The sequence below is a fragment of the Cetorhinus maximus genome, chromosome 1, assembly GCF_964194155.1.
Source record: "Cetorhinus maximus chromosome 1, sCetMax3.hap1.1, whole genome shotgun sequence".
Lineage (NCBI taxonomy): Eukaryota > Metazoa > Chordata > Chondrichthyes > Lamniformes > Cetorhinidae > Cetorhinus > Cetorhinus maximus.
Window position 1 is genome coordinate 17,987,350 of NC_135879.1, and position 27,444 is coordinate 18,014,793.

Genomic DNA, 27,444 nt, shown 5'->3' on the forward strand with positions numbered 1-27,444 from the left:
TCTTTAACGCCCTGGCCCCTTAACAAGCCCCTATAGGAGCTTAATGGGCTGTTAATTGGGGGCGAGCGGGTTTCCCATTCACTCCCTCTGCCAGCACTTTGAAAATTTCAAACTGTCCTAGAGGCACAGGCAATGACCTCTGGTGCCATGATTTTTAAACCACGCCCGCACTGGGTCCCGACCCCACTAACAGTTGAAAATTCAGCCCATCTGCTTCACTAATGTCTTTTAGGGGAGGAAATCTGCCGTCCTTACCTGGTCTAGTCCACATGTGACTCCAGACTCAGAGCAATGTGGTTGACCCTTAACTGGCCTAGCAAGCCATTCAGTCACATCAAACCGCTATAGAGAAGTCAAAATGTGGGTGCACCAATACCACATTGACTGCAGCAGTTCAGAAAGGTGGTTCACCACTATCACCTTCTCAAGGGCAATTAGGGATGGGCAATAAATGCTAGTCTTGCCATCAATGCTCACGTCCCAAGAATGAAAAAAAAATGTCTTTTCAAAGAAAGAAATTTTCTATACTTCAACATTTGCATCCTCATGTGAGACTGCCATCTTTGCTTGCTTTTTCTTTCTTCTTTGCTGCTGATACTGTTGGATACGATGTTGTAGTTTCAGTTTGATAGCTTTGCTTTTAGAAACGCTAGACGTCAGAGGGAAAAACAGTGATCAGATTCAAAACACCTATTTCATGCCACTCATAGTCAAAGTTTATTCATTAAAAACTGCTAGGAACCTGTAATGTCATTTCTAACAGAGGCTCGTCTTATGTTAAAGTAAACTAAGAGGTTGGGAACTGGGGTGCAGTTTGGGAATGAAGGTTCCTGCAGGGGCTGAAGAGTTTTGGCATAAGTGGAGGAAGGAGAATGAGCAAACTGGGAGGGGCAGGTGAGTGTGACTGTGAACTGAGTGAATACAGTGAATAGAGTGTTAAAATCGAACACAAATAGTAGTTGACAGACAGAGAGGGGGAGATGGTTAAAGATCTGGAGTGCCTCTGTGAAGGTGGAATGTGTCTGTTAATGGAAGGGGGCAGTTACTGTTGAGGTTGTCATTGGGACAAAAAAACACAACTTCTTCAACATCAGGAAATGCCCCAAAAGGTGTTTCACAGGAGCATTATAAAACAAAATATGACACTGAGCCACAGAAGGAGATATTAGGGCAGATGAAAATAGTTTAGTCAAAGAGGTTTTAAAGGAGGAAAATGAGGTAGAGAGGGGGAGAAGTTTAGGGAGGGAATTTGGCAGCTTAGGGCCTAGGCAACTGAAGGAATAGCTGCCAATGGTGAAGTAATTAAAATTGGGAATGCTCAAGAGACCAGGATTGGAATAGTCATGTCCAGAGGTAAGAAAGGCATGATATAAGTGACGATATGGATGATCTTTTGAACATGGATAAATGTGAGTTACTTCTCTATAATTGTATTGAATAAAATCTGTCAATTGTGAAGTTAGAAGTCTTTAAAATGAACCAGAACAAATAGGTCTTAAAAGAAAAGTGCTAACCTTTTGAAGTGATTGTAAAAGATTGCATGACACCATTTGAAGAAATGCAATAAAGTTGTTCTGGCCAACATCTAACCCTTAGGCAACACCACCCAACACAGATTAACTTATAATAAATATATCTCATTTTCCCTTTGTGAGGCTTTGCTATATACAAATTACCTGCTGTATTTGATTACACAACAACATTGACCACATTTCAAGATGAATTATTGGCTGGGGTGTTTTGAGAATGTGAAAAATTCTATACAAATTAACGTTTTTCCTCTTCTTTCCATTTGAGGTAGTAAGTTTCCCCTATCTAAGAAAACCACAGATTGTGCTTCTAAAATAATGTTGTTTTTCCCTTTTTTTGCCAAATAGCAAATGATGATAATATATGGGATTGATTTCCCCTACAAACAGTTTTTTGGTAAGCTGGCTGGAGCGGCACTCACTGGGAGCTGCCCCAGTATTGGCACTCGTGCTTCTCCCAGCCCCACAAAAAGTAAACTAAAACTTACCGAGTGGGGCCTTCTATAGCTATAACACAGGCTGAAACAGGACTGAGTGTGCATGGCAGACACCCAGTACAATCTTACAAAGGCAAGTAGGGCCCTACATGTGCCACTTTATTTTCATATTAAAAAGGCCTGCTGCTTGAAGTAAGCAGTGGCTCAGGCCAAGGATGTGGCAATCCATCAAGAGTCAGCATGGTTTTATGAAGAGTAAATCGTGTTTGACTAATTTGCTAGAGTTCTTTGAAGGTGTGACAAGCAAAGTGGATAATGGGGATCCTGCAGATGTAGTATATCTGGACTTCCAGAAGGCCTTTGATAAGGTGCCGCACAAAAGATTAATACACAAGATAAGATCACACAGAGTTAGGGGTAATATATTAGCTTGGATAGAGGATTGGCTAACCAACAGAAAGCAGAGAGTTGGGATAAATGGGTCTTTTTCTGGATGGCAAGCTGTAACTAGTGGGGTGCCACAGGGTTCGGTCCTTGGGCCCCAACTATTTACAATCTATATTAATGATTTGAATTCAGGGATAGAAGGTACTATAGCTACATTTGCAGATGGCACCAAAATAGGTGGGAAAGTAAGTTGCAATGAAGAACTAAGAAATTTACGAATGGATATGGACAGGTTAGGTGAATGGGCCAAAATTTGAAGTTTAACGTGGATAAGTGTGAAGTTATCCATTTTGGTCGGAAGAATAAAAAGGCGGCTTAACATTTAAATGGAGAGAAACTTCAGAATGCTTCAGTACAGAGGGATCTGGGTGTCCTCGTGCATGAATCGCTGAAAGCTAGTATACAGGTACAGCAGGTAATAAGGAAGGCAAATGGAATGTTGGCATTTATTGCTAAAGGAATAGAATATAAAAATAGGGAAGTGTTGTTGCAACTGTACAAGGCATTGGTGAGACCGCACCTTGAGTACTGTGCACAGTTTTGGTCCCCTTACTTGAGGAAGGATGTAGTTGCACTGGAGGCGGTTCAGAGGAGGTTCACTAGATTGATTCCAGAGATGCGGGGCTTGTCTTATGAGGAGAGATTGAGCAGTTTAGGCCTATACTCGCTAGAGTTTAGAAGGATAAAAGGAGATCTAATTGAGATATATCAGATGCTAAAGGATATAGACAAAGTAGATGTTTCCCATTGTGGGGCATTCTAGAACGAGAGGCCATAGTTTTAGGCTAAAGGGTGGTAGAGTTAAATCAGAGATGAGGAGGAATTACTTTTCTCAAAGGGTCATGAATCTATGGAATTCACTACCTCAGAGTGCAGTGGATGCCGGGACGCTGAATAAATTAAAGGAGGAGATAGACAGATTTTTAATTAGTAACAGGTTGAAATGATATGGGGAGAGGGCGAGAAATTGGAGCTGAGACTGAAAAGAGATCAGCCATGATCGTAATGAATGGTGGGCAGGCTCGAGGGGCTGAATTGTCAACTCCTGCTCCTAGTTCTTATGTTCTGAGGAAGACAAGAGACAGTCAGTCAGCCAGCCAGCTGGACTCCATCTCAAAGAATGGAACAGTAAAGTCACATGCCACTGTTTTTGGAGATGCTACAGCCCTGTTTCCACCTAAGTAACCTGGAAATCTCACCCGCATGCAACAAAGCTAGGAGAATTTGATTGGTCTGTCTGTTGGGTAGTACAAGGAGTCGTAGAGCAAGGTTTTTGATGAATTGATGACTCAAATATTCAATAGCACATATTATATCATATGAGGTAATTTATATATTGAAAGTTTTGATTACAGTTTAACCCATCTTTGAAAAAAAATTCTAATCTTACTTTGGTTCTTTTGCTTTTCCTTCTTCAGGTTTTTTCTGAATATTTTCTTCCATACCGAAACTCACTTTATCTTCATTCTTGTGCTATATAGTGAACATGCAATTGAAATAGAACAGATTTAATGTTATTGCTTTATGAGGCTGAAGGTATTGGATTCTCCCCTGTGATTCTGACTGAAATTAGCTGAGTTCTTCAAAGAGAATAACAGGGTAGTTGGGGAATGAGGCGACGGACACTTCCTGATTATAACCAGCATGTCCATCCTCCCACCCTTACCGGCACTCCCACTGGCTGCTCTTGGCCTGCCTGGTAAATGTAAATTAAGATTGGGTGGAGGGGTGAAATAAAGCCTAGACCCAGATTTTCCCCATGATGGAGGGGCTCCCTGTCTTGACAAAAATAGAGGAAATGCCCAAAAATCGTAAGTCCTGCCCCTGTACACAGCACTTCCCATTTTCACGGGGGTGAGGCACGTTTCAAGCATGTGCGGTTTACAGGAGGCAGCTTGCCATTTAATTCATCATCTGTCTCCACTGAAGTGGGATTCTGGTAGGCCAGGAGTGTGAAACCAATGTGTGCAGATTAGATTGTCAGGGTGCCCCTTTGGATCTGGTCCCCGGTCACCTTTGAAGGAGGTAAGGTGCCCTTTAATGAATGTCAAGTGCCCTTTGGAGTAGGTCAGGACCCTTTGTACATGTTAAAAGTAGGCACAAATGTACGTAGAAAGTACATGAACACATTACTTTCAAGCTCATTGGAACTGTCAACAGACCTGTCAAAATCAATTATCAAAACTGTCAGAATCACCTGTCAAAGGGAGCTGCCAAAAGCATCAAAGGGAGCTGTCAAGGCATTTAACAGTCCTGCCTTTTAAATCTTTGAAAAAATGTCTGGAGTATTAAAAAAATAATTTCTTGCTATTTCAATCTATCTGTTGACTTAAACCTGAGGGCTTCCATTACTGGGTTAGTGCTGCATGACTCGATTTCACAAACATCCATTATCACAATATGGTGGCTTCCATTTCACAGTTTAATTGACAACTACAAGACTATAGGCTATTTGATGTGGGACTATGAATTTCAATGCTTGTTATAAGGGATTGTGCACTTGAATGAAGGCTTGTTGTTGTAAGGCTTTATTTAGTTGAAATAATAGAAATGTAGTAAATGGGTTTTTATGAATGAGTGTTTTTTTCAATATAGTGAAGCCTGCAATAGACACTTAGGCCCGAATTTTGCGCTCGTTGGGTGTGCGTGATCGGTGGGCCTGGAAGCGGATGCGAAATGCGCTTCCGCCTGCGATCGGTCCCCGACTGTGATCTTACACTGGCTGGCCAATTAATGACCAGCCAGCCTGAAACACACCCGGAGAAAGGCTCAGCACTGCCACTGGGGGAGGGAAGAGGACGGGCACTGACGTCACTGCGGGTGCTGGTGAGCGCTTCCAGTGAGCTCCCTGAAGGTAGACAGGTGCCTCAGGGAGCCGCAGACCCCCAAATCATAAAAGAAAGCCCAAAAATGCTGCAAAAAAATGTCCATGCAGCACAATCAAGCACTTGAAAGCAGATCTCATTAAAAAAAGTCCCCAGATATTTATTTTCATTTGAAATTGTAACAGAGATTTCATCCCGCCCTTGGATGAAGTTTCATCAAAAATGTAAAGCCCGCTTGGCCGATTGGCTCGTTCGCCAGCCATAAGGTTGGATAGGAAACAGAAAAATCACTGACAATTGGGCTGTTAATGGGCTTAATTGCCCTCTTACTTGTTGGCGGGTGCTCCTCCGACTTCTATGCGCACCCGCTGTGCAAAATATCGCATGAGTGCGCAATGACGTCAGGATGCTTGCCCAATGTCATCGCGTGTGAGTTCACGCCCATTTGGGTTGGGCCTGTGCCCGCCCGTGGGATGTAAAATTCTGGCCTTAGAAATTTATTCTATAATGTTTTATACTCTTTTATTTATACTTATTTTGTCTTATCTCTGCTTGAGCCCTGAGGTGTTTCCACGTTGGATAATAGACCTAGCATGCCAACTCACCTAAGGGCAAAGGGTGATGGGTAGGGGAGCATGGGTTTGCATGTGTTGGCACTAAGTTGGCATAGAGATAATAAAGAGCCAAGGGAGATTGGTTGGAGGGGCATAGGTTGGCATAAGGGCTATAAAGGACTATAAAGGAGACATACCTTGGCATGGGTTGGCATAGATGGAGCATGGGGAATGTGAGAGGGTGAGAGGGGGTGACTGGTGAAGGAATGTTTCCAGGTCACTCACCACAACTTTTAATCCAGCTTGTTCCCCAGACCAAAAGTTTGACATCTGGGCAGCCATTTTGAGAGGTCAGGTTCATGGAGCCAGGAATTCTCTCGTCTCTGTACACCCAACCCGGGAGCGAAAATCTGGGCTTAGTCTCCAGTGGATTTCCCTCCCATTTGCCCTGCTCACTGGTGTTTGTATCAGCTGTGGTTCAGTTGATAGCACTCTTGGTAGTCACAAGTTTGAGGGCTCAAATCCAACCCCAGAGACTTGAGCCCAAATCTTGGCTGACACTCCCATGTAGAGGGAGTGCTGCACTGTTGGAGGTACGGTTTTGCGGATGAGGTGGATGTAAATTATCCCATTGCACCATTTTGAAGAAGAGTTGGAGGTGGGTCGTGGGGGGCGCGAGTCACCCCGGTGTCCTGGCCAATATCTATCCCTCAATCTACATCACAAAAACAAGTTACCTGGTCATTATCACACTGCTGTTTAAATGAGTTTACTGTGTGCAAATTGGCTGCCATGTTTCCTACATTACAAGACTGACTACACTTCAAAAAGTACTTCATTGGCTGTAATTGCAATGCCCTGAGGTCATGAAAGCTACTACATAATGGCAAGGTTTTTAAAAAATTTTTTATTTCCCAATGCTGCCTTCGTGAAGTAGGCTCCAAGAAGCAGGGGTTCCAATCCTGAATTCCCCCAGTGAAGGAAAAGTGCTTCGTAACATTCAGTTCTCCCTCCAGTTTCCCTTTACCATAGAGCCATAGAAAAGTTACAGCACAGAAGGAGGTCATTCGGTCCATCTTGTCCATGCCAGCCCGAGGACACCCAAGTGCTCTTTCTAATCCCACCTTCCTGCACCCGGCCCATAGCCCTGCAGCTTACAGCACTTAAGGTGCAGTTCCAGGTACTTTTAGCCTTTGATTCAGATGTCAGTCCCTGCAAAGTTCAACAAGGTAGATGGCTTTCCCCAACTTCATTGCCCAGCTACGTCTTTTGGTACTGCATTAAGACCATAAGATGTAGGAGCAGAAGTAGGCCATTCGGCCCATCAAGTCTGCTCTGCCATTCAATGAGATGATGGCTAATCTGATAATCCTCAACTCCACTTTCCTGCCTTTTCCCCATAACCCTTGATGCCCTTACTGATTAAAAATCTGTCTATCTCAGCCTTGAATATACTTAACGAACCAACCTCTACAGACCTCTGCAGTAAAGAATTCCACAGATTCACTACCCTCTGAGAGAGGAAATTCCTCTTCATCCCTCTCTTCAATGGGTGATCCCTTACTCTGAGATTATGCCCTCTGGTCCTAGACTCTCCTACAAGGGGAAACAACCTCTCAGCATCTACTCGGTCAAGCCCCCTAAGAATCTTATATGTTTCAATAAGGTCATCTCTCATTCTTCCAAATTCCAATCAGCACAGGCCCAACCTACTCAACTTCTCCTCATAGGAAATCCCTCCATACCTGGGATCAACCGAGTGAACCTTCTCTGGACTGCCTCCAATGCCAGTGCATCTTTCTGTAGATAACGGGACCAAAATTGTTCACAGTATTCTAGGTATGGTCTAACTAGTGCCTTGTATAATTTCAGCAAGACTTCCCTATTTTTATACTCCATTACCTTTGAATTAAGGGCCAACATTCCATTTGCCTTCCCTATTACCTGTTGAACTTGTATGCTAGCGTTTTGTGATTCATGCACAAGGACCCCCAAATCCCTCTGTGCTGCAGCTTTCTGCAGTCTTTCTCCATTTAAATAATATTCAGCTCCTCTATTCTTCCTGCCAAAGTGCATAACCTCACATTTTCCCACATTATATTCCATCTGTCAAGTTTTTGCCCACTCACTTAACCTGGCAGTATCATCACAGTACTGCCAGGGGTTCATGGTCAGGCAATGGCGGGCTCCTTCTTAGTGCTGGATCAGAGTTCTGGAGGCATCGGAAAGACACATGAAAATCCCACCAGGCTGGAACACTATTGCTGCTGACATAGGAATTCTCATGCCATTTCTACAAGGTCTTTTTGAATTCCTCCAGGATCCACATAGCATGTGATCATAGAAACTGAATTATTTAAAGCTACAGAGAAATCTATATTCAGATTTGAAGAAAATACCATGCAGCATTTGTTACGAAAGCTACACTTACCTTGTTGGAGGGTGAGGGGTTGGGAACCTCAAGGCCTGAGTTTTTCGGTCGTCGGGCGCGTACGATTGACGGGCCTGTGAGCAGGTGGGAAATGGACCACCAGCTGCGATTGGCCTCAGGCAGCAAATTCACACTGGCCGGCCAATTAATGGCCAGCCAGAGTGAAACGTGCGTGAAATACTCAGCGCTGCCAGGATGGGGGCTGGAAGAGGGCTGCGCTGATGTAACCGAGGGTGTGGGTGAGCACTTCGAGAGAGCTGCAGACCTCCACAGACTAAAGGAAGCGACCAAAATGCTGCAAAATATCTCCACGCAGCACAATCAAGCACCTGAAAGCACGCCTCATAAAAAGCCAGTACCCAGGTACCTCCTTTTATTTTATTTCCCCCACGGAGATTTCATTCCCCCCTGGATCGGGGTTTGAGCAAGAATGTGAATGCCGCCTGGGAGAATGGCCCGTCCGCCAACCGTAAATGTGGACGGGCCACGTAAAATCGCTGTTGATTGCATTGTTAATTGTGAATTGTTGGCTGCTATGCTTCCGACTGCCGCACAAGCCCATCCAACAAAATGTCGCGCGACTGCATGATGACATCGGGACGCTCCCGGTCACGTGACCTGGGTTTTGTCACCATTTTTCTTCATGCACTTCATGCATTCTTCGTCACCGTGAGCTATTTCATGTCCATTCGAGTTGGGCGCGCGCCCGCCCGCGGGGTGTAAAATTCTGGCCCAAGTCCTGACAGGCCTCAGAGTTACAAGCATGCGCGGACCGGGAGTGGGCTGCACATGCGCAGTTCTGCATTTTTTAAAAAAAAGTTCTTTGGGCCGAGGACTGGCCCAGTGCGCCTGTGCCATGGCCGGGAGCCGAGCACCATTGAAGATAAATGTTCCCAGCAGGGGACAGGGAGAGGTCCCAAAAGAAGAGTCCCAGGTAGGGAACAGAGACAGGTCCGACTTACGTTAAAGAAAAAGAGAGGAGCAGAGAAACAGGCTCCAAACCAGAAAAGGGTTGTGGGTAGCAGACATTAAGTGAAGGGGGGTCAGGAGAAGCCCTGAAGACTTAAGAAGGTAGCAGAAGGTTAGTGACTCTGTGCTGTGGGTTGTTGGGGTGAAGGCACCCCTTCGGAGCAGTAATGTTCTGCTTAGCACAGCTGAAGAGCTGAAGTTGTGCTTGAGAGTCAGTGCTTGAGTTCATACTCGCAAATCTAGGGGAAACGGAATCTCGGGAGACGAGATTGAAACCATGCGAGGTGGGCCGTCATTGAAGCCATCTGAGTTGGAGAGACTTGCGGAGAGAATTCCAAAGAAGACCTTCAAAGGTGGAGATTGGAATCCCTCGTGAGAGAGACAGAGTTTTGGTGAGATTGGTTGACTCAGTGTTACTGACGTCTGGGTGGGTTGTTGAGAAATCCGTGGCCTCTGTTTTGGTCGCATTTGGCATTTGTTGTGCTGCAGTGTGTGTTCAACCGCAGTTTGCCTGTTAATTCACATGTACCTCATATTAACCCTGAATGTTAGAGTATGAGATAGATATTATAAATTGTTTTATCTTTCTGGCCTTGTTTCGTATAGTTTAATTTTGTTTGTTCAACACCTGTGGAATCTTGTGGCTTTATTCCCTGAGCAGGTGTCTTGAATCTCAATTTTGTCTACTTTAAACAAAATGTTATTGGTCCCTAACTGAATGTTACCAAAAGCTTGGGGTCTGGTTGAAGATCATAACACATTAACCAAGGATTTTTTTTTAATCCCGTTAATATTAATCTACAGTTGTAAGCTGTTCTACAAAGAAAGTGCAGATGAAATGGATGAAAAATGTATCTGCACATAGAGATAACTTCAAACTATTCATTAGTTACATTCAAAAGGGTCAATTTATGGTGAAAAAAAAATCAATAAATAGATTTAAGCAAATTATCATGTATGGGTAGAACACGCAGTGTCAGAAGAGGCATGGCATTCCTCGTTCTATGATTGTAGCTCAGCTTCCAAATGCAATTGAATAGAAAATCATCCAAATGGCCAAGTTGACAGGAAAGGTTATGTTTAGAATGTTTTTTTGACTCCGCTTGTACTAGATTAAGTTGTCAGAGCAGTCACACTGCCAGTGCAGGAAGGCTCTGGCCATTTTCAGCTTTGGGCCTGATTTGAATGCTGCCAGCTGGTTGATGATGCTTCACTGCAGCTCCCTAGTTGTGGGAGGGGCTGGCAGCTTGAACGTTGTGGTGGTGAGTTGGGGGATGTGGGAGTTGAGCTGCCCTCTCCGCAGATGCTGTCAGACCTGCTGAGTTTTTCCAGCTATTTTTGTTTTTGTTTCAGATTTCCAGCATCCGCAGTATTTTGCTTTTAGCTTAACAGAAGGCGTTGTGCTTAATGGCTAACAGAAAATTGTAGTGTTTTTGCAGAGTCAGGAAGCAAAACATTGAGGCAAAGAGATTAAAGAGATCAGGCAGAACCAACATGGATTTGTGAAAGGGAAATCATGTTTAAATAAATCATTAGAGCTTTTTGATGTAACTTTCAAGGTGGATAAAGGGGAACTGGTAGATGCAGTGTATGTACTTGGATTTCTGGAAGACATTTGATAATGTGCCACATCAAAGGTTACTACACAAGATAAGAGGGTATGGTGTGGGTATAACATATTAGTATGGATAAAGGATTGGTTGGCTAACAGGAAGCAAAGAATAGAGATAAATGTTTTTTTTCAGGTTGGCAAGCTGTAACTAATGGAGTGCCATAGGGATCAGTGCTGGGTCCTCAACTATTTACAATCTATATCCATGACTTGGGGGAAGGGACCAAATGTATGGTAGCTAAATTTGCCAATGACACCAAGATAGGCAGGAAAGTAAGTTGTCAAGAGGCAGCAGAGAGTCTGTAAAGGGATATAATAGACAGGTTAAGGGAGTGGGCAAAATTTGACAGATAGAGCATAAAGTGGGTAGATATGGATTTGTCCATTTTGACAGAAAGAATAGAAAAGCAGTAAACTATATAAACGAAGAGAAATTGCAGAGCCCAGTGGTACAGAGGGATCTGGGTGTCCTGGTACATGAATCCCATAGAGTCTGTGTGCAGGTAGAGCAAGTGATTAGGAAGGCAAATGGAATGTTGGCATTTATTGCAAGTGGGATGAAATATAAAAGTGGGGAAGTTTTATTGCAGTTGTACAGGGCCTTGGTGAAACCACGTATGGAGTACAGTGTACTGTTCTGGTCTCCTCATTTGAAAAACAAAAATTGCTTTAGATGCCATTCAGAGAAGGTTTACTGAACTCATTTCTGGGATGAAGGGGTTTTCTTATGAAGAAAAGTTGAACAGGTTGGGCCTATACCCATTGGAGTTTAGAAAAATGAGAGATGATCTTATTGAAACATATAAGATCCTGAGGGGACTGGATAGGGTGGACACCCAGAGGATGTTTCCTCTTGTGGGGGAAACTAGAACTCGGGGACATACCTTAAGAATAAGTGGTCTCCTTTTTAAGAGAGAGATTAGGAGAATCTTTTTCTCTGAGACGGTCATTAGAGTGTGTAATTCTCTTCCCCAGAAGGTAGTGGAATCTGGGTCCTTAAATTTATTTAAGGCTGAGTTAGATAGATTTCTGTTCGACAATGGAATGAAGGCTTATGGGTGCAGACAGAAAAGTAGAGATGAGACAACACCAGATCAGGCATAATCTTAATGGAGCAGGCTCAAAGGGCCATGTGGCTTACACCTGCTCCTAAGTTTCTATGTAAATGTTAGGAAGTATTTACTTTCACAGAGAATCATTGTCCCCTTGAACTGATTATTGAAGTGCATTTTGAGTACTGATTGACAGTAATTCTTTGAAAGGGAGCTGAACAAGTTCCTGAGAGAGGGGACAGTTCTAGATGTAGAGGACAAGTTCTAGGGTTGCTGAAAGTATTGAGGTTTATGATTGATGCCAGATTCTCAGAGCTTTGCTTGATTGCTTTAGGGAGGCAGAGAGGAATATCCCAGAACTATTTCTAAAGAGACGAAGTTTTTATTACCTCACCCAGGATAATGCGTGACAAGGTCGTTCAGTGGCTGTGTTGGTGCAGTTATAGGGCTAACAGTACAAAGAGTCACAAAAGCATGTGTGCCAGCACAGAGAAAACAGATTTTTAAAAAAGTGATTAGGAATTGGTTGAAATAGGTGGATCTTAATTTGTTGTTTGCTTTCCAACATCTTACGTGTACTAGCCATTATGTGACAACCACGGACACCCATTTCACATGGGAGTGATTTTGAATGGATGTGCTACATTATCAGGAAATGGCAGGTCAGCCATCCACACCCAGAATTGATACGTAAACAAAGCCCCTTAATGTTTCGGGCAGAGGCTTCTGCTGGTGTTCTGCACCCATGTGTGATTGCACAGGATGCAAGTAGGTGAATGTCTAGTCCAGGTGTCCTCCGTCTGCTTTTAGCGATTGGGATCACCCGATTTGTGTTTAGAAAATAACTTCATTTTTTAAATTCTGCTGACCTGCTGCCAAGGGAAAGCAATAGGTAGCAATCCTGATCAACGATTATCTCAATGGAAGGTTTGAATGCAGAGATGAACAAACTATACTCAGAATTCAAAAGACCTTGTGAGCAGCAATGGAGAAGCAAAACCACAAAAAAGTTGTATTAAAAATTTGTAGTGGTTAAATAAGCCACTGAATGAATGAGTACAAAATGGAGGAAAGTACTGTTTTAGACAGTGGCTGAAGAGCTGTTTCCTGGTGTGGAACTCTGGTAGAACAGATTTGTTAATGATGGGAGCAATGGAAATGAGGGGGAGATTTAGAACGGCCTTCTTCATAACATGTCTTGGGCATCATCACATGGCTTGTGACCAATGCTCTCTCTAGCTTCTGTTTCCTGAGCACAGCCTGCTTGCTGGACCACACAGACCCTTTAAGATTGATGTGCGGGCAAGCAAGTGCACCTCCTAAAGGGAAAATTGCTCGTATGTAGCCTGTTTGTTCTCAATTCCCGTACCAGTGGAGGTCACCCATGAAGGCCCCGCCTTCTCAGCCTGTCCCCTCACCTGAGGTGTGGTGACCCTCAGCTTAAACTCACCACCAGTCATCTCTCTCTAATGAGAGGGCAGCCTATGGTCCTCTCGGACTACGGGGACTTTCCCTGTGCAGCACATTCCCGATTGGTGGAACAGGCTTGAGGGGCTAAATTGTCTACTCCTGTTACTGCAGGCTTCCAGACCCCGACATAGGGGTGAAGTGCGGGTCCCAAGCCCGTACTTGCCAGCAGCGGGACCCGCTCAGCCATTTTATTGAAGGCTGCCTGAAGGCACACTGTCCGATTAAGGATGTCGTGCAGTCTCCTGATGCTGCTGGCCCAATCAGAGGGCCTGCAGCTCTGAAGCCTCTGTGGCACCACTGAGAGGTGGGCCGCTGCTAAGGTAGCTAGGAGACCTTGGATCTCAGAGAGGTAAGAGAAGAAAAAAGAAAAATTCAGCAGATTGAGGGTCGAAGAGGATCACTGGAGCCGGGGGTGGAGGGGGGTGGGGGGGTGGAGTGCACTACCTTTCCTGCGTGTGGTCCTTCTCTTTTGACCATGATGGCTCTGGCTCTGATGGCTCCACAGGATGCTGCAGGGAGGCTGCATTCCCTCATGGCCAACAGTTCCATAAAATGGTCCTTAATAGGACGTTTAAGTATACAAGTCAGCTGTCCACCTCCTCGGAGCAGGCAACTGTTCTGCAACAGAGCCTGCTACTGGGAAAATGCCCCGGCGGTGGGACTGCTTCGGGCAACCATCTCAACATGGGTCCCTACTACTTTACTGCCCCACCCCTACCTCACCTTTCAGCCCATCGCCTAGGAACTGGTAAAATTGTGCCCTATGTTCCCAAATTCATTAGTACTCAGCCACAGAACTGGGGAGCACTACAGATAAAAATCTATCCATTATTTCTTAAAGGAGTATCATTTCCCTAGTTATGAAATAGTATTTTTCCAGGAAATAAGCAGATACCATTTAAACGATGTCAATATAACCCAACTATTTCAGGGGCAGAACTTTTTGTCCCGCGAGCGGGCGCATGTCCGACCCGAAGGGAAGTGAAATAGTGCGCGATGATGTCGGGTGAGCGTCCCGACGTCATCGCACACTCTCGCGATATTTCGCTTGGCGGGTGTGCCCGAGAGACGGCAGTGCATGCGCGAGAGACGGCAGCACACCCACCGACAATTAGGAGGCCTATTAAGGCCCTTAATCAATTAATTAAATGGAATTTTTCCCCTGCCTGTCCAACCGTTCGGTTGGCGGACGGGCGAATAGGCCAAGAGGCCTTTGCATTTTTTACGAAACCTCATCCACTGCCGGGGTGAGGTTCCGACCAGTGATTAAAAAAAAATAAAAGCTTTTAAAACTCATTTGCAACATGTCCCTGCTCATATGACAAGAGTCACATGAGGTGACATGTTTTCCTTATTTTTTTAAGACTTTATTTTTAACGTGGAAAATCTTCAGCTCCCCGAGGCAGCTCTGTCTCTTCAGGAAGCTTTCTGTGAGCGCACCCATGCGCATGCGCTGACTTCCACGCTCGCCGTCCACCTCCCACCACCCGGCCCCCCCCCCCCCCCCCCCCCACCAGGCAATGCTGAGCGTTTCAGTGTGCGATTCACGCTGGCTGGTTGTTAATTGGCCAGCCAGCATGAAATCGTGGCCGGGGCCCAATCGCGGAGGGCGGACCCTTGCGCGGCCACTCCCTGGCCCGCCCACCACGCCTGCCCGATGCAGGGGAAAATTCTGCCCCAGGTTTATTTCAGGTGCCTGTTCTGGGAAGAGAGTTCTGTATGTGTGCTTTGATTGAGGGAGTCATGTTAATTTATGTAGTGTCATTGTGATTTCACAGGATTTTATTTCCACTAATCTCCTTCACTCTTCCACAAATGTTCACTGCAAGGTACAATTCCACACATGTTGGTCGCCCTCCAGCATCATCCCAAATAGCTATTCTTCATGTGTGACCCTATTTAGTGAGTGTTGGCGGCCTATCCTAGCAAGGGCGGGAGAAGTGGGAAATCAGAGACAATCACTAAACATTTAGGCAGGTGCACTTTCCAGCAAAGATCATTGAACAGCAACAGGAGTGGCATGGAGTTACCCTTCCTTAGGCCAAGGATGCCAAAGGCCATTGTAGTTCCCATTCTGTCACTTCAACTGAGATCAGATAACTCAACATTTTGGACCTTTAAAGCTGTGTGGTTCACTTACAAATCACCCTCTTCATCAACTACTAGATGACTTATATCAAAGTTTCATAATAAAATGTCACTGAATTATTCAAGGGTCAGATTTTACTGGAGTGGGACATCTCTTGACGTGATCTATTACATGTTTTATCTGCCAACTTCATCAGTCCTTTGATAGCTGTGTACACCGTTATCACATTGCTTCTTTTCCAGTAAGTTTTGGCCCAACGTTTCTGCCACCAGTTGCTATCTCCGATATAACTCTTCTCCTTTATGTTATTTGAACTAGCCAGAAATTAAAATCTTCTGTTTGACTCTAGACCCAAAGCACTCAAACAGAACTTGGTGCCGTTTGTAGCTATCGTCTTACCTGACCATTCACAGATGGTAGCTGCTCAAAGTCTTTCTTATCACATTGTGTATTTGGCTTCTTTGATTGTCCCTTCTTCCTTTAATCAAAAACATATAAAACTAATAATTAACACATGATATCAAATATACAGTTAGAAATACCTTTCAAAATCAAATTACAAGCCCTTGACAGAGCTTAGTAATATTAGATTGGTTCAAGATGTATGAATCATGGCTAACGCCATGCATAATTCTAAATTGTTGGTTAAATACCACCAGCACATTAACCAAGTGATAGCTCTTCAACTTGTTTCTACAGAACTGCTGAACACTGCCCAAGTAATAAACATTATCCCCCAAAGAAACACCACAGGTTGGCAGAAGCTCCACAACCTTTGGTAATACAGAGACTGCTCTATGCTAAAGTTAGATGGCATTGCCAAACAGCACTTCAGGCCCTTAGATGTTGAATGGTTCCAGATGCCAAACAGTAATTTACTTTTGTGATTTCTATTTGCACAGCCTGGAAGCTTCCGTGGCATAAACATTTAACGCAGTCTTTACCTTGGCTTCCAAAGAGAGGGCAGTACTAGCTGAAGGCTATCCATCCAATATGGCATTTAGGAGGGGACACAGGTCAGTAACAACCTCATGAAAATGCAATATCTTCCATGAGGGATACCTGCCTGTACAAATGGCCTCAGAGATAGTTAGTATGGATGGCTTCCCATCACTTTTAATGCAAACCTCCATTCTTGTTAACAATGGCAACACACCCCTTAGTTAAGAATGAAGGTACAGAAAATATTAAATTTCTATAACTATAGTACCAAAATAATGCTTCAAAATAAACTTGGAGAGTGGGATAAAAGGACATATGTGGAAATTGACAAATAAACACTTGGAACAGATATAAAAGAAATCCAATTTTTGTTCACTTCTCCTGAAGGTACTGATTATGCTGTGTTACTGTTCCAGGCATGCTTCAGGCCTCTGACCTAGTCCATAATCATGTGTGTATTGTGAGCACAAGTTTTGGCAGGCCATTCAACCATGTGAGCCATCAAAGCTGATTTCCATCTTCATTGGACATTTGCACATTAGTGATCCTAGTAAGGCTTTCTTTTCAAAATTAGCAGTGGGAACATTGACTGAGATCCCGTCTTTAACTTGGGCCCAAGAGCAATTGTAACATGCCCATTACTGCCTGTTGAGCTTCTGCAGGGTTTCTTCTGACTGTCCACTTCAGCGAAAGAGTCATGGAAACCTTAAACAGTGTGAACATAGTTCTCTGGAATTACATGGGATGGTCAAAAGAACCTTGAGAAATTCATCCACTTGGTATTTTCTATTACCCGCCCTCTCCAGGGGCCAGAGAAATTAAAGCTCAGAGACTTCAACATAAGCATCATCATAAAGAAGAAACATAATCCAAGGCAAATGACAAACTAAGCAAATCTCATTGTACAATTCACGTACGTGACATGTGGAAAAAAAAATATTTTAAGGTTATGCACAGGGGGCCAATGCGCCAGTTCCAACAGATTACATGTAGGAAAGCCACGTTTAATAATCTAAAATAAAAATGATGGAAGGGGTCATCAACAGTACAATCAAGCGGCATTTGTTTAGAAATAACCTGCTCACTCACGCTCAGCTTGGGTTCCACCACGGTCACACAGCTCCTGATCTCATTACAGCCTTGGTCCAAACATGGACAAAAGAGCTGAAGCGGTGAGGTGAGAGTGACTGCCCTTGACATCAAGGCATCATTTGACTGAGTCTGGCCTCAAGGAGTCCCAGCAAAACTGGATTCAATGGGAATCAGGGGGGGAGCTCTCCATTGGTTGGAGTCATACTTAGCACAAAAGAAGGTGGTTGTGCTTGTTGGGGGTCAATCATCTCAGTTCCAGGACATCACTGCAGGAGTTCCTCAGGATAGTGTCCTAGGCCCAACCATCTTCAGCTGCTTCATCAATGACTTTCCTTCCATCATAAGGTCATAAATGGAGATGCTCGCTGATGATTGCACAATGTTCAGTACGATTCGTGACTCCTCAGATACTGATGTAGTCCATGACCAAATGCAGCAAGACCTAGTCAATATCCAGGCTTAGGCAGACAGGTGGCAAATAACATTCGTACCACACAAGTGCCAGGCAATGACTATCTCCAACAAGAGAGAATCTAATCTTCGCCCCTTGACGTTCAATGGCATTACCATCACTGAAACCCCCACTATCAACATCCTGGGGGTTACTATTGAACAGAAACTGAACTGGACTAGCCATATCAATACAGTGGCTACAAGAGCAGGTCTGACGCTAGGAATCCTGCAGTGAATAACTAATCTCCTTACTCCCTAAAGCCTGTCCACCATCTACAAGGCACAAGTCAGGAATGTGATGGAATACTCTCCTCTTGGCTGGTTGAGTGCAGCTCCAATAACACTCAAGAAGCTCGACATTATCTAGGACAAAGCAGCCTGCTTGATTGGCACCCCTTTCATAAACATTCACTCCCTCCACAGTAGCAGCAGTGTGTACACTCTACAAGATGCACTGCAGAAACTCACCAAGAATCCTTAGACAGCACCTTCCAAACCCACGACTGCTATCATCTAGGACAAGAGCAGCAGATACATGGGAACACCACCATCTAGAAGTTCCTCTCCAAGCCACTCACCATCCTGACTTGGGAATATAATCGTTGTTCCTTCACTGTTACTGGGTTGAAGTCCTGGAACTCCCTTCCTATCAGCACTGTGGGTGTACCTACACCATATGGACTGCAGTGGTTCAAGAAGGCAGCTCACCACCACCTTCTCAAGGACAATTACGCACGGGCAATAAATGCTGGCCCAGCCAGCGGCACACACATCCCATGAATGAATTTGAAAAAAATCTGTTTACCTTTGCATTGGCTCTGGATAATTTTGTTTTTCCACCAATTCAGGTAAGACAGGAAACACTTTTCCCTTGGCTTTCCTTCTCTGATGCAAAATGCCAATCTGGCCCTTGGTGTTTGCCTTTATTTCAAAGCCTTGCTTCCTGTCATCACTGTGAATAGGATATATCATTTCTTTACAAAGAAAATATTCAATACATTAAATTGAACAAAATGAGTCAGGTAAGTTTTTGAACACTCTGGGGGTGAAATGTATCTAAGACGAGAGTGTAAAACAGTCAGTAGTGAATTGATGGCCTGTTGGCAGGTGTAAAATTTGCGATTTTAAGTAACGCCATCCACCAATTTCATGCCCTTTTAGCAATTGCTTTTATTTGCCAGAACTCTTTAAATAGGAATCAACCTGTATTCTACTATCAATGCAGGCTTTATACCTTCAGAGCAAACATTCGATCATCAGGGGAGAATGAATTTGCACAAAAAGCCTCATCTCTGTGAGTTTCCCAGGAAATCTTCTCCAAGTACTCAGAGCGACCATGTTTAAAGTAACACAAACGCTGAGTTTTAATATGTAGCATAACATGAGGAAACATTTGGAAAAAAAGCTTGCTTTGATTTTAGCATTTGAGCTGGTATTACACTTCACCGAGGAGACTGCTTGGCTTCTACAGGGTAGGATGTCTCTTGATGAGATGCAGGGGGCAGCATAGCTGTATGATGCAAGCACGGTGGACCAGTTGGTCTTATCCTGTCTGACATTTTTGTATGCTTGTATCTTCATAATAGAAAGCAACCAATTAAAAAGTAGAAAGGTCCATGGAGACAGGAAACCCTTGGAGCAGAAGCGTCACAAACCCACTCCTCCTCCTAAAATGTGACCTCCGCTCCCGACCTTGCCAGAGTGCCTGGGTGAGATCAGCTATAATATATCTTGGACAGGCAATATGACTTATCAGACGGATATGGGTACATCTGATGGGGAGGGAGGGGAGGGGTGGTGACCGGGGTTGGGGGTGGAAGTGGAAAGGTTGCACACCAGATCAGTTGCTTATGAGTGGGGCCAGCAGTCAGTCTCCCTTCATGAATTAAAGCTCTCCAGCTGACTGGCCTCCTTAACAAGGGAGCCACTGTGAAAACTGCTAGGCACCATTTCCATAGTCTTCCAGGCTACAGCCCCACCTGGACATATTTATGGATCTCATTTTCACCCCCGAAGTGACCTGGTGGCTTGTTGCTGTGAAAAGCACAGATCGGTGGCCTTTATTTTCTCTCAGATGCCGACTGATCTGCTGAAGCTTTCCAGCATTTTCTAATTTTGTTTCAATTTTCCAACTTTCACCGCTTTCCTCATATTATGACTTGAGAGGTACAAAATCTAAATAATGCATGACATTTCCCCATTTTTTTTTTTGTTTCTTGACAGGTCAACCTATGGTAAAAATGTCAGGTACAACAAATGAGTAACGATTAGGAGCTATTCAACATAATAGACATAAGGCAGGAGTTACACACCAAGAGTTGAGTTTTGTCATGGTGAGGCTGTTATGACGGAAGCCAGGGTGGCCCTGATCAGCCATTTGCAGGAAGTCTGCTGCATTTTACAGGGTCAGGCAACTTATTGGTTGCTGTCAGGGCAGCCGCCAATCCCCAGCCAATTGGAAGGCCTGCAGCTCAGCAATCTCAACAGTGCCACCGGAGGTGATGGCGACTGCTGGGACTGTACCTGGAAGAAGAGGATGGCATTGAAGCCTAAGTGGGGGCTGTGGGTGCCTGGGGCCAGTCAGGGAAGCCCCGGCAAGGGGCAGGGCGGGTGGACAGGGTGGGGTAGAGTTGATGAGGAAGACAGGGTCCTTGCCCGTGGGGCGGCCACTGTCACCATCTGTAGGCCAAAGAATGCCCGCATAGGGGGCGCCCCCACCCTGGGAGGCTGCCACCTGCCGCTGGTAAAATGCCAGCAGCTGTGGGAAGTGGCCCTTAATTGTTAACTAAAGTGGCTCTCCACCCTCTGCCTTCCCTTGTCATTTTATAGGACCCCAGCCCATCCCCAAATTGGGAGACAGTACCAAATCAGAGTTTGTTATGTAATTAGAAGCTTAAGTGTTACTGCACCTCAAGAGTATTCGTTTAAACAGTGGTCTACATTTGACAAGTTATACAAATATTCTTTCGATTTGCCATTCCTTGTCATCTCTCTTTCAGGATGCAGTTACAGCAGTCAAACGTTTGCAGTGTTACATGATAACACATTCCATACCTTTGTAAAAAATTATTTCTGATGTTATTTATGTTGCAGAGCACAGGTTTCTGTAGCGACTTGTAACAAAGTGTGAATCCCTGAACTAACATTAGAGGTTCGATTGCTCTTTGCAGTTTTTTTGCATTCTGGTTTTCAGAGCAATTCTCCAGTGAATCTCGTATTTTTGTTATTTTTAGGGGCTGATTTACTGTTTTAACGGGATGAATTGGATCTGTAGAAGAAATGGAAGAAACAAACACAAATAAAAAGAATGTTTTACTTTTTCCCAAGGTCTTGCACATCTGCAGTTAGAACCACTAAATAAGGAGCTGACTCTTTGCATCTACAAAGCTTAAGTGAAAAATGATACAGCTTTTCTCCCTTATAGTACTTATCTGCAGAGATTTTGCATGGTGCCTAACACCCACCGCCCAACCCGCAAAAGACAGTGTCAGCAAAGTACTTTAAATCTTCAAACCAAACACTTGTAGATGCATTAACAAACCATTGTGTCTCCTGCCAATGTGCAGGATGGCCGGTGATACCCAGCTGTGCATGTGCACTGGTCCGCATATGCGCAGAAATCCAACAGCGTCACACCTGTCAGGCCAGTGGGACAATGTAACAGGGATCCAGGGCTGACATCAACTTCAGAGAAGTTAATCCCTCACATGGACACAAAACCTCCTCCCCTTGTCTGGGAAAACTCCCCCCAGAGGTTTAGGCTGTGTGTAGGGCGGGGAAGGCCCCGAGAAAGGCTGCAGCTGGGAAGCAGTGAGGTTAATGTTGTGGCTGGAGGAAAGAGTGAGGTCCAAAAGCTGAAACAATGGACTGTGTTAGGTTCACACGTGATTACATTATTATGGATCAACACTCTTATAACAGTTAATATTACATTAAATGCCCAATTTATTATTTCCCTTTCCTGATTTTATACAAGAAGTTTCACACCGGCAGGAGTTAAAACTCAAAGATGGTCAAAGAAATCCACGTTTCCAGACCATTACCCCATCCCATGCTCCTAAACCTCACCCAGAGTAAAACACTAGAACTGCACATGTGGGGCTTTGGCAAACAACACAACCTTAACATTAACTTCTAATATGGCACCATCTCACCAGCTGACTATTTCCAGCATTTTCTGTTTTTATATCCAACCTGGATATTGTGAAAATTGAGAGGGAGTGGGTACTAGAAAGGGTGGCTATTTTTAGGATATGTAAGTCATCTGGCCTGGATGGCTTGCATCCCAAGGAAGTGGGGGTGGAGGTAACGGAAGGGCTTGCATTAATCTTTCAATCTTCCCTAGATACGGGGGAGGTGCCAAAGGATTGAAGAGTGGCAAATGTGACACTCTTATTCAAGAAAAGGCGTAAGGAGAAGTCCGAGAAACGACAGGCCAATTCGTTTAAAATCAATGGCGGGTACGGTTTTAAATCAATAGGCAGGGAAAAAAAAGCAACAGGCACTTGGAGAGGTTTGAGTTAGCTAAGGAGAGCAAGCATGGATTTGCGCATAGATCATGCGCAATCTAATTTAATTTTTTGATGAAATACTAGAGAAGGCTGATGAAGGAAATGCGGTGGATGTTGTCTATATGGATTTTAAGAAAGTGTTTGATAAGACACCACACAAAAGGCTGATTAACAAAATTGAGGCTTATGGAATAGGAGGGTCAGTGTCCAATTGGATAAAAAAAGGCTTAAGATAGAAAGCAGTGAGTCATGGTAGATGATTGTTTTTCAGACTGCAGGGTGGTAGACAGTGATGTTTCCCAAAGGTCAGTGCTGGGACCACTGCTTTTTTTGCTCCATATAAGTCACTTGGATCATAGAATACGGAGTAAAACTTCAAACTTTGCTGATGATACCAAACTTGGAGGAGTGGCAAACAGCGAGAATGATACAGATTGAATGCAACTGGACATAGATAGGCCAGCAGAATGGGCAGACAAGTGGCCGATGGAATTTAATATAGAGAAGTGTGAGGTGATGCGTTTTGCCAGAAGAGATAGGGAGAAGCAATATGGACTTAATGGCACAATTCTAAAGAGTGTGCAGGAACAGAGGGACCTGGGATTCGTGTGCATCGATCTTTGGAGGTGGCAGGACATATTGAGAGAATGGTTAACACAGCATATGGGATCTTGGGCTTCTTAAGTAGAAGCATGGGGCAGGATTTTTCAGGTTGGCATGCGGGGGCGGGTCCGACACGCCGACGCGCAAAATGACGCGCGATTATGTCAGGCATGCATCCCGACGTCATTGTGCAGTCCCGTGATATGTGTGCTCACCGATATGTAAACAGCCTATGAAGGCCGTTAAGGAAGTAATTGACGTCACTGGTAACGCTGCCCACCCAACCTTAAGGTTGGCGGGCAGACAAAAAGGCCAAGCGGCCCTCGCGTTTTTTAGGAAACCTCTTCCACGAGCGGATGAGGCGTCCTAAAGCTTTAATTAATTAAATAAATAAAATTCCCATCACATGCGATGGGACATGTTTAAAACAACTTTTTAAAGCCTTTATTTAATTATTTTAATATCAATTCAATCTCCCTGAGGCAGCTCTGTGCCTCAGGGAGACTGAAGCGCTTTTTCATGCGCATGCGCGAAAGAGCGCAGGCCCCGACTCTCCCTAACCCCCCCCACCCGCACAGGTAGCGCTGAGCACTACGGCACGCATATTACGCTGGGTGGACCTTAATTGGCGGCCCCTGTCCGCTCCCGCTGAGTCTGCCTGCCACCTGAAAAGTTCAGGCCATGGAGTTCACAAGCAGGGAGGTTATGCTGAACCCTAATGCCATATTTTCATGTTCCTACGTAACATGTAATGAATCAGTCCTGATTTCACTGAGATTCCTACCCTAATAGCGTGCGATTCACTGGAATTTCAAATGGCAATATAAATTAGAACAATTCAAAATAATAAATACATTTTCAGATTCCTACCCGTTTCTTGATTTTGATCTTCAGAAACAAATCTAGTGGTCTGCTGCCTAAGAAATGAAAGAATGATTTGGGTGCCTGAATGTACTATATTCAAAGGTGGAAACTGAAGTGGACAATTCCTCAGATTAAGTGCTTTAAGAGATAGTACATTTCCTGAAAAAAAGCAGTGACATGAATTTAATATCACAAATTCTGCACACAAAATTAATTTTTTGCTTGTTTATAAAGTAACTCAAATAAATTGGAATATTTTAGCAAAAGGTATATATCTTTCTACTAACCGAAATTAGTGGATATTAAAATTAATGTTTTACTATCAACAATTAGTAATAATCCGTACCTAGTTCGATCGGTAATTCTCTGAGTGGGTTTGTCTCCAGCAAAAGTGTTCTAAGACATCTGAAAAATAAAATTCCTTTACTGTCTTTACTCATTTAAGAAACTAAAATCTTTAAACCCATGACCCCAGAGCATTAACCTGGGCCCCTGGATTATTAATGTCCATTGACATTACCACTATGCCACAGTCTTCCCCTACATGTTTGATGTACAGCAACATTTTTTTTTTGTTATTCAACACCTGAGCCATTGACAGATCCTATCTAAAAAAAAAGTAATTGTTATTTTGATCTGGAATGCACTGTCTGAAAAGATGGTGGGTGCAGATTCAATTGCAACTTGCCAAAGTAATTAGCCATTGTCCACAATGGACCCTTGGCATCTCTTGCCATTAGAAAGAGACAACTGGTTATATATAGTTTGAGGGTACCACTCCTCAAGCATATGGCAAGGCGATGAGGCAGGCCTCCATATGCTAGCACAGCCAGAACATGGATTGAACCCCTGCTGTCGGTGTCAATTTATATCATGCGCTAGCCAGCTAGCCGACTGGGCTAACTGAGCCTCCCTAACTTTCAAAAGGGAATTGAATATATGCTTAAAATGGAAAAAATCTGCAGGAGTTAAGGAAAAGAGTAGGGTATGGGACTAATAAGCTGTTTCGAGGGCTGGCACAATATAATAGAAACATTCAAGCTGCATAGAAATCAAATAGAAGTATCATAACAAAGAAATTTCCCTTTGTATTGTTTACTATCTCAGACACAAGATTGCTCTTAAAACTGTAAACATTAAATGTTGAATGATCACTGCCAATCACTGCAGGGAAACTGGATCCATTTGTTATGGGAAATAACTTAAACCAATTATTTTATTTTACCCTGGGGTAGGCCAGGAATTTTGGGCAGAATCTGGTTTTGTGACAATTCTATCCCATTTACACTGGTGCTTTAGATTTTGCGGTGGAAAGGTGAGGATGCATCTTACTTCCACCAGCCTTCACCCTCGCCAACTGCACCCCCCCTGCCCCACCCCCCACCCATGTTAGGACTGTGTTCCAGGGGAAAATCCTAGCTTTTCCAGGAAATTTCACCCTTTATATCTTCCATGGGCCTCAGTGAATTTTTTAAAAATTCTTTAATGGAATGTGGGAATCATTGGCAAGGCCAGCATTTGTTTTCCATCCCTAATTGGCCTCTTACTCAGGTGTCTTACTGAGCCATTTCAGAGGGCAGTTAAGAGTCAACCACATTGCTCTGGATCTGGAATCAAGGCCAGACCAGGTAAGGATGGCAGACTTTTTTCCCCCATTGTGAACCGGATGGATTTTTACAACAATCAATGATAGTTTCATGGTCACCATCACTGAGGCTAACTTTCAATTCCAGATTTTAAAAAAAAATTATTAGTTGAATTTAAATTCTACCAGCTCCATGGTGAGATTTGAACCCACAAGCTCCTGAGCACTAGGCTGGGTCGCTAGATCACATATCCAGTGACATTACCATTACACCCCCTTCTCCCCTAGCTCTCACAGCCACTAAGCATTGGTGTATGTCCCACTGAGGATTGTAAAAGGCCCCAAACATTTTTCTGATGAAAGAGCACCATTTGCTTCAATAGTAGCAGAAGATCTGAAGGAGGCTAGATTCTTTGTGGTCTAGCTTGGTGCACCCCTGCCAACTGGACAGTGTTGGGCCACTTTGACATTCCTGCTGGCAATTTGGGGCAAGCACTGTTGATGTGCACTCCCCAGCCATGCAAGTTATCCCCTTCCTGGCATTTGAGACAGGACCAGGAGCTGGGAGAGTTGTGGGGGTGTGCGTGGGGGTGGGAAAGAGGTTCCTCCCTACTGCACTTACACACAGGAATTTTGGGGCCAATGTTCCCCCTGAGGTATTGAGGATCAATCAGAGTTAGGATCCTGGACCCATACCTGTGATTTCCAATTTTAGCAGGTAGCTTCTGCAGTCTGTTCTTTCTCAAGTCCAACCACACTAGCTGTGGTAGATGATCAAATAGTTCATCTGGCAACTCCTGAAGCAAGTTGCCCTCCAGATACAGATGCTGTAGGAAAGCAGAAGCCATATATACTAGGAATTGTCAAAATAAGTTAAAATGTTTGCCATTTCATAAATTTTAGAATACAGTACATGTACACAGATTTGTCCAAAATAGATTTATATTGTGTTTGATGAAAAATAGCTTATCAAAATAGGCAACATAAATGCAGACAAAAATATACAAAAAGATAAATAAACAAAAAGCAAGTAACTTTGACTTTGGCTGATAGTGTAACATGGGTGATATAGCCTCCCTCTTAAACTTCAATGGAAATTACGCCCCCATAGAGAAATACACACATGTAGGTAGGGATTGACAGATCTGCTTGCTGCAGAATTATTTACTTTAAAAAAATTTATTCATTCATGGGTGTCGCTGCCTAGGCCAGCATTTATTGCCCATCCCTAATTGCCCTTGAGAAGGTGGTGGTGAGCTGCTTTCTTGAACTGCTCCAGTCCATGTGGTGTAGCTACACCCACAGTGCTGTTGGAGAGGGAGTTCCAGGATGTTGACTCAATGACAGTGAAGGAACGGCGATTTGGTTCCAAGTCAGGATGGTGAGTGGCTTGGAGGGGAACGTGCAGGTGGTGTTCCCATACATCTGCTGCTCTTGTCCTTCTAGGTGGTAGAGGTCGCGGGTTTGGAAGGTTCTGTCGAAAGAGCCTTGTGAGTTGCTGCTGTGCGTCTTGGAGATGGTACACACTGTGGTGAAGGGGATGAATGATTAAGACAATGGATGGGGTGCTAATCAAGCGGGCTGCTTTCTCCTGGATGGTGTCCAGCTTCTTGAGCATTGTTGGAGCTGCAATCATCCAGGCAAGTGGAGAATATTCCATCACACTCCTGACTTGTGCCTTGTAGGCGGTAGACAGGCTTTGGGGGGCCAGGAGGTGGGTTATTCGCCACAGAAATCCCAGCCTCAGACCTGCTCTTGTAGCCAGAATATTTATATGGCAACCCCCAGGATGTTGACATTTGGGGATTCAGTGATGGTAATGCCATTGAATGTCAAGCAAAGATGGTTAGATTCCCTCTTGTTGAAAATGGTTATTACTTTGTTTGGAGTGAATTTTACTTGCCACTTATCAGCCCCAGCCTAAATGTTGTGCAGGTCTTGTTGCATGTGAATATGGACTGCTTCAGTGTCTGAGGAGT

General features: G+C 44.1%; 1 protein-coding gene across 1 annotated transcript; it reads right to left on the reverse strand.

Annotated features, from left to right (window-relative positions):
* Positions 1-522: 522 nt before the first annotated feature.
* LOC144688843 (uncharacterized) lies at positions 523-26,286 on the reverse strand. Its single transcript, XM_078555838.1, has 8 exons — positions 26,162-26,286; positions 24,227-24,285; positions 23,887-24,039; positions 20,957-21,170; positions 18,708-18,854; positions 15,815-15,893; positions 3,804-3,886; positions 523-649 (listed from the first exon to the last, which is right to left on the reverse strand). The coding sequence occupies exons 4-8, from the start codon at positions 21,046-21,048 to the stop codon at positions 523-525; spliced, it is 528 nt and encodes a 175-aa protein (XP_078411964.1). The 5' UTR covers positions 21,049-21,170; positions 23,887-24,039; positions 24,227-24,285; positions 26,162-26,286.
* Between the last annotated feature and the right edge of the window lie 1,158 nt (positions 26,287-27,444).

What these genes read in the sequence shown, in the direction of transcription:
- LOC144688843 (XM_078555838.1), bottom strand. Translation starts at nt 21,048, where the DNA reads ATGTTAGTTCAGGGATTCACACTTTGTTACAAGTCGCTACAGAAACCT. An exon ending in AGAAATAATTTTTTACAAAG is followed by an intron (nt 18,855 to 20,956) that starts GTATGGAATGTG and finishes TCCTATTCACAG; the next exon opens with TGATGACAGGAAGCAAGGCT. An exon ending in TATCCAGAGCCAATGCAAAG is followed by an intron (nt 15,894 to 18,707) that starts GTAAACAGATTT and finishes TTTTGATTAAAG; the next exon opens with GAAGAAGGGACAATCAAAGA.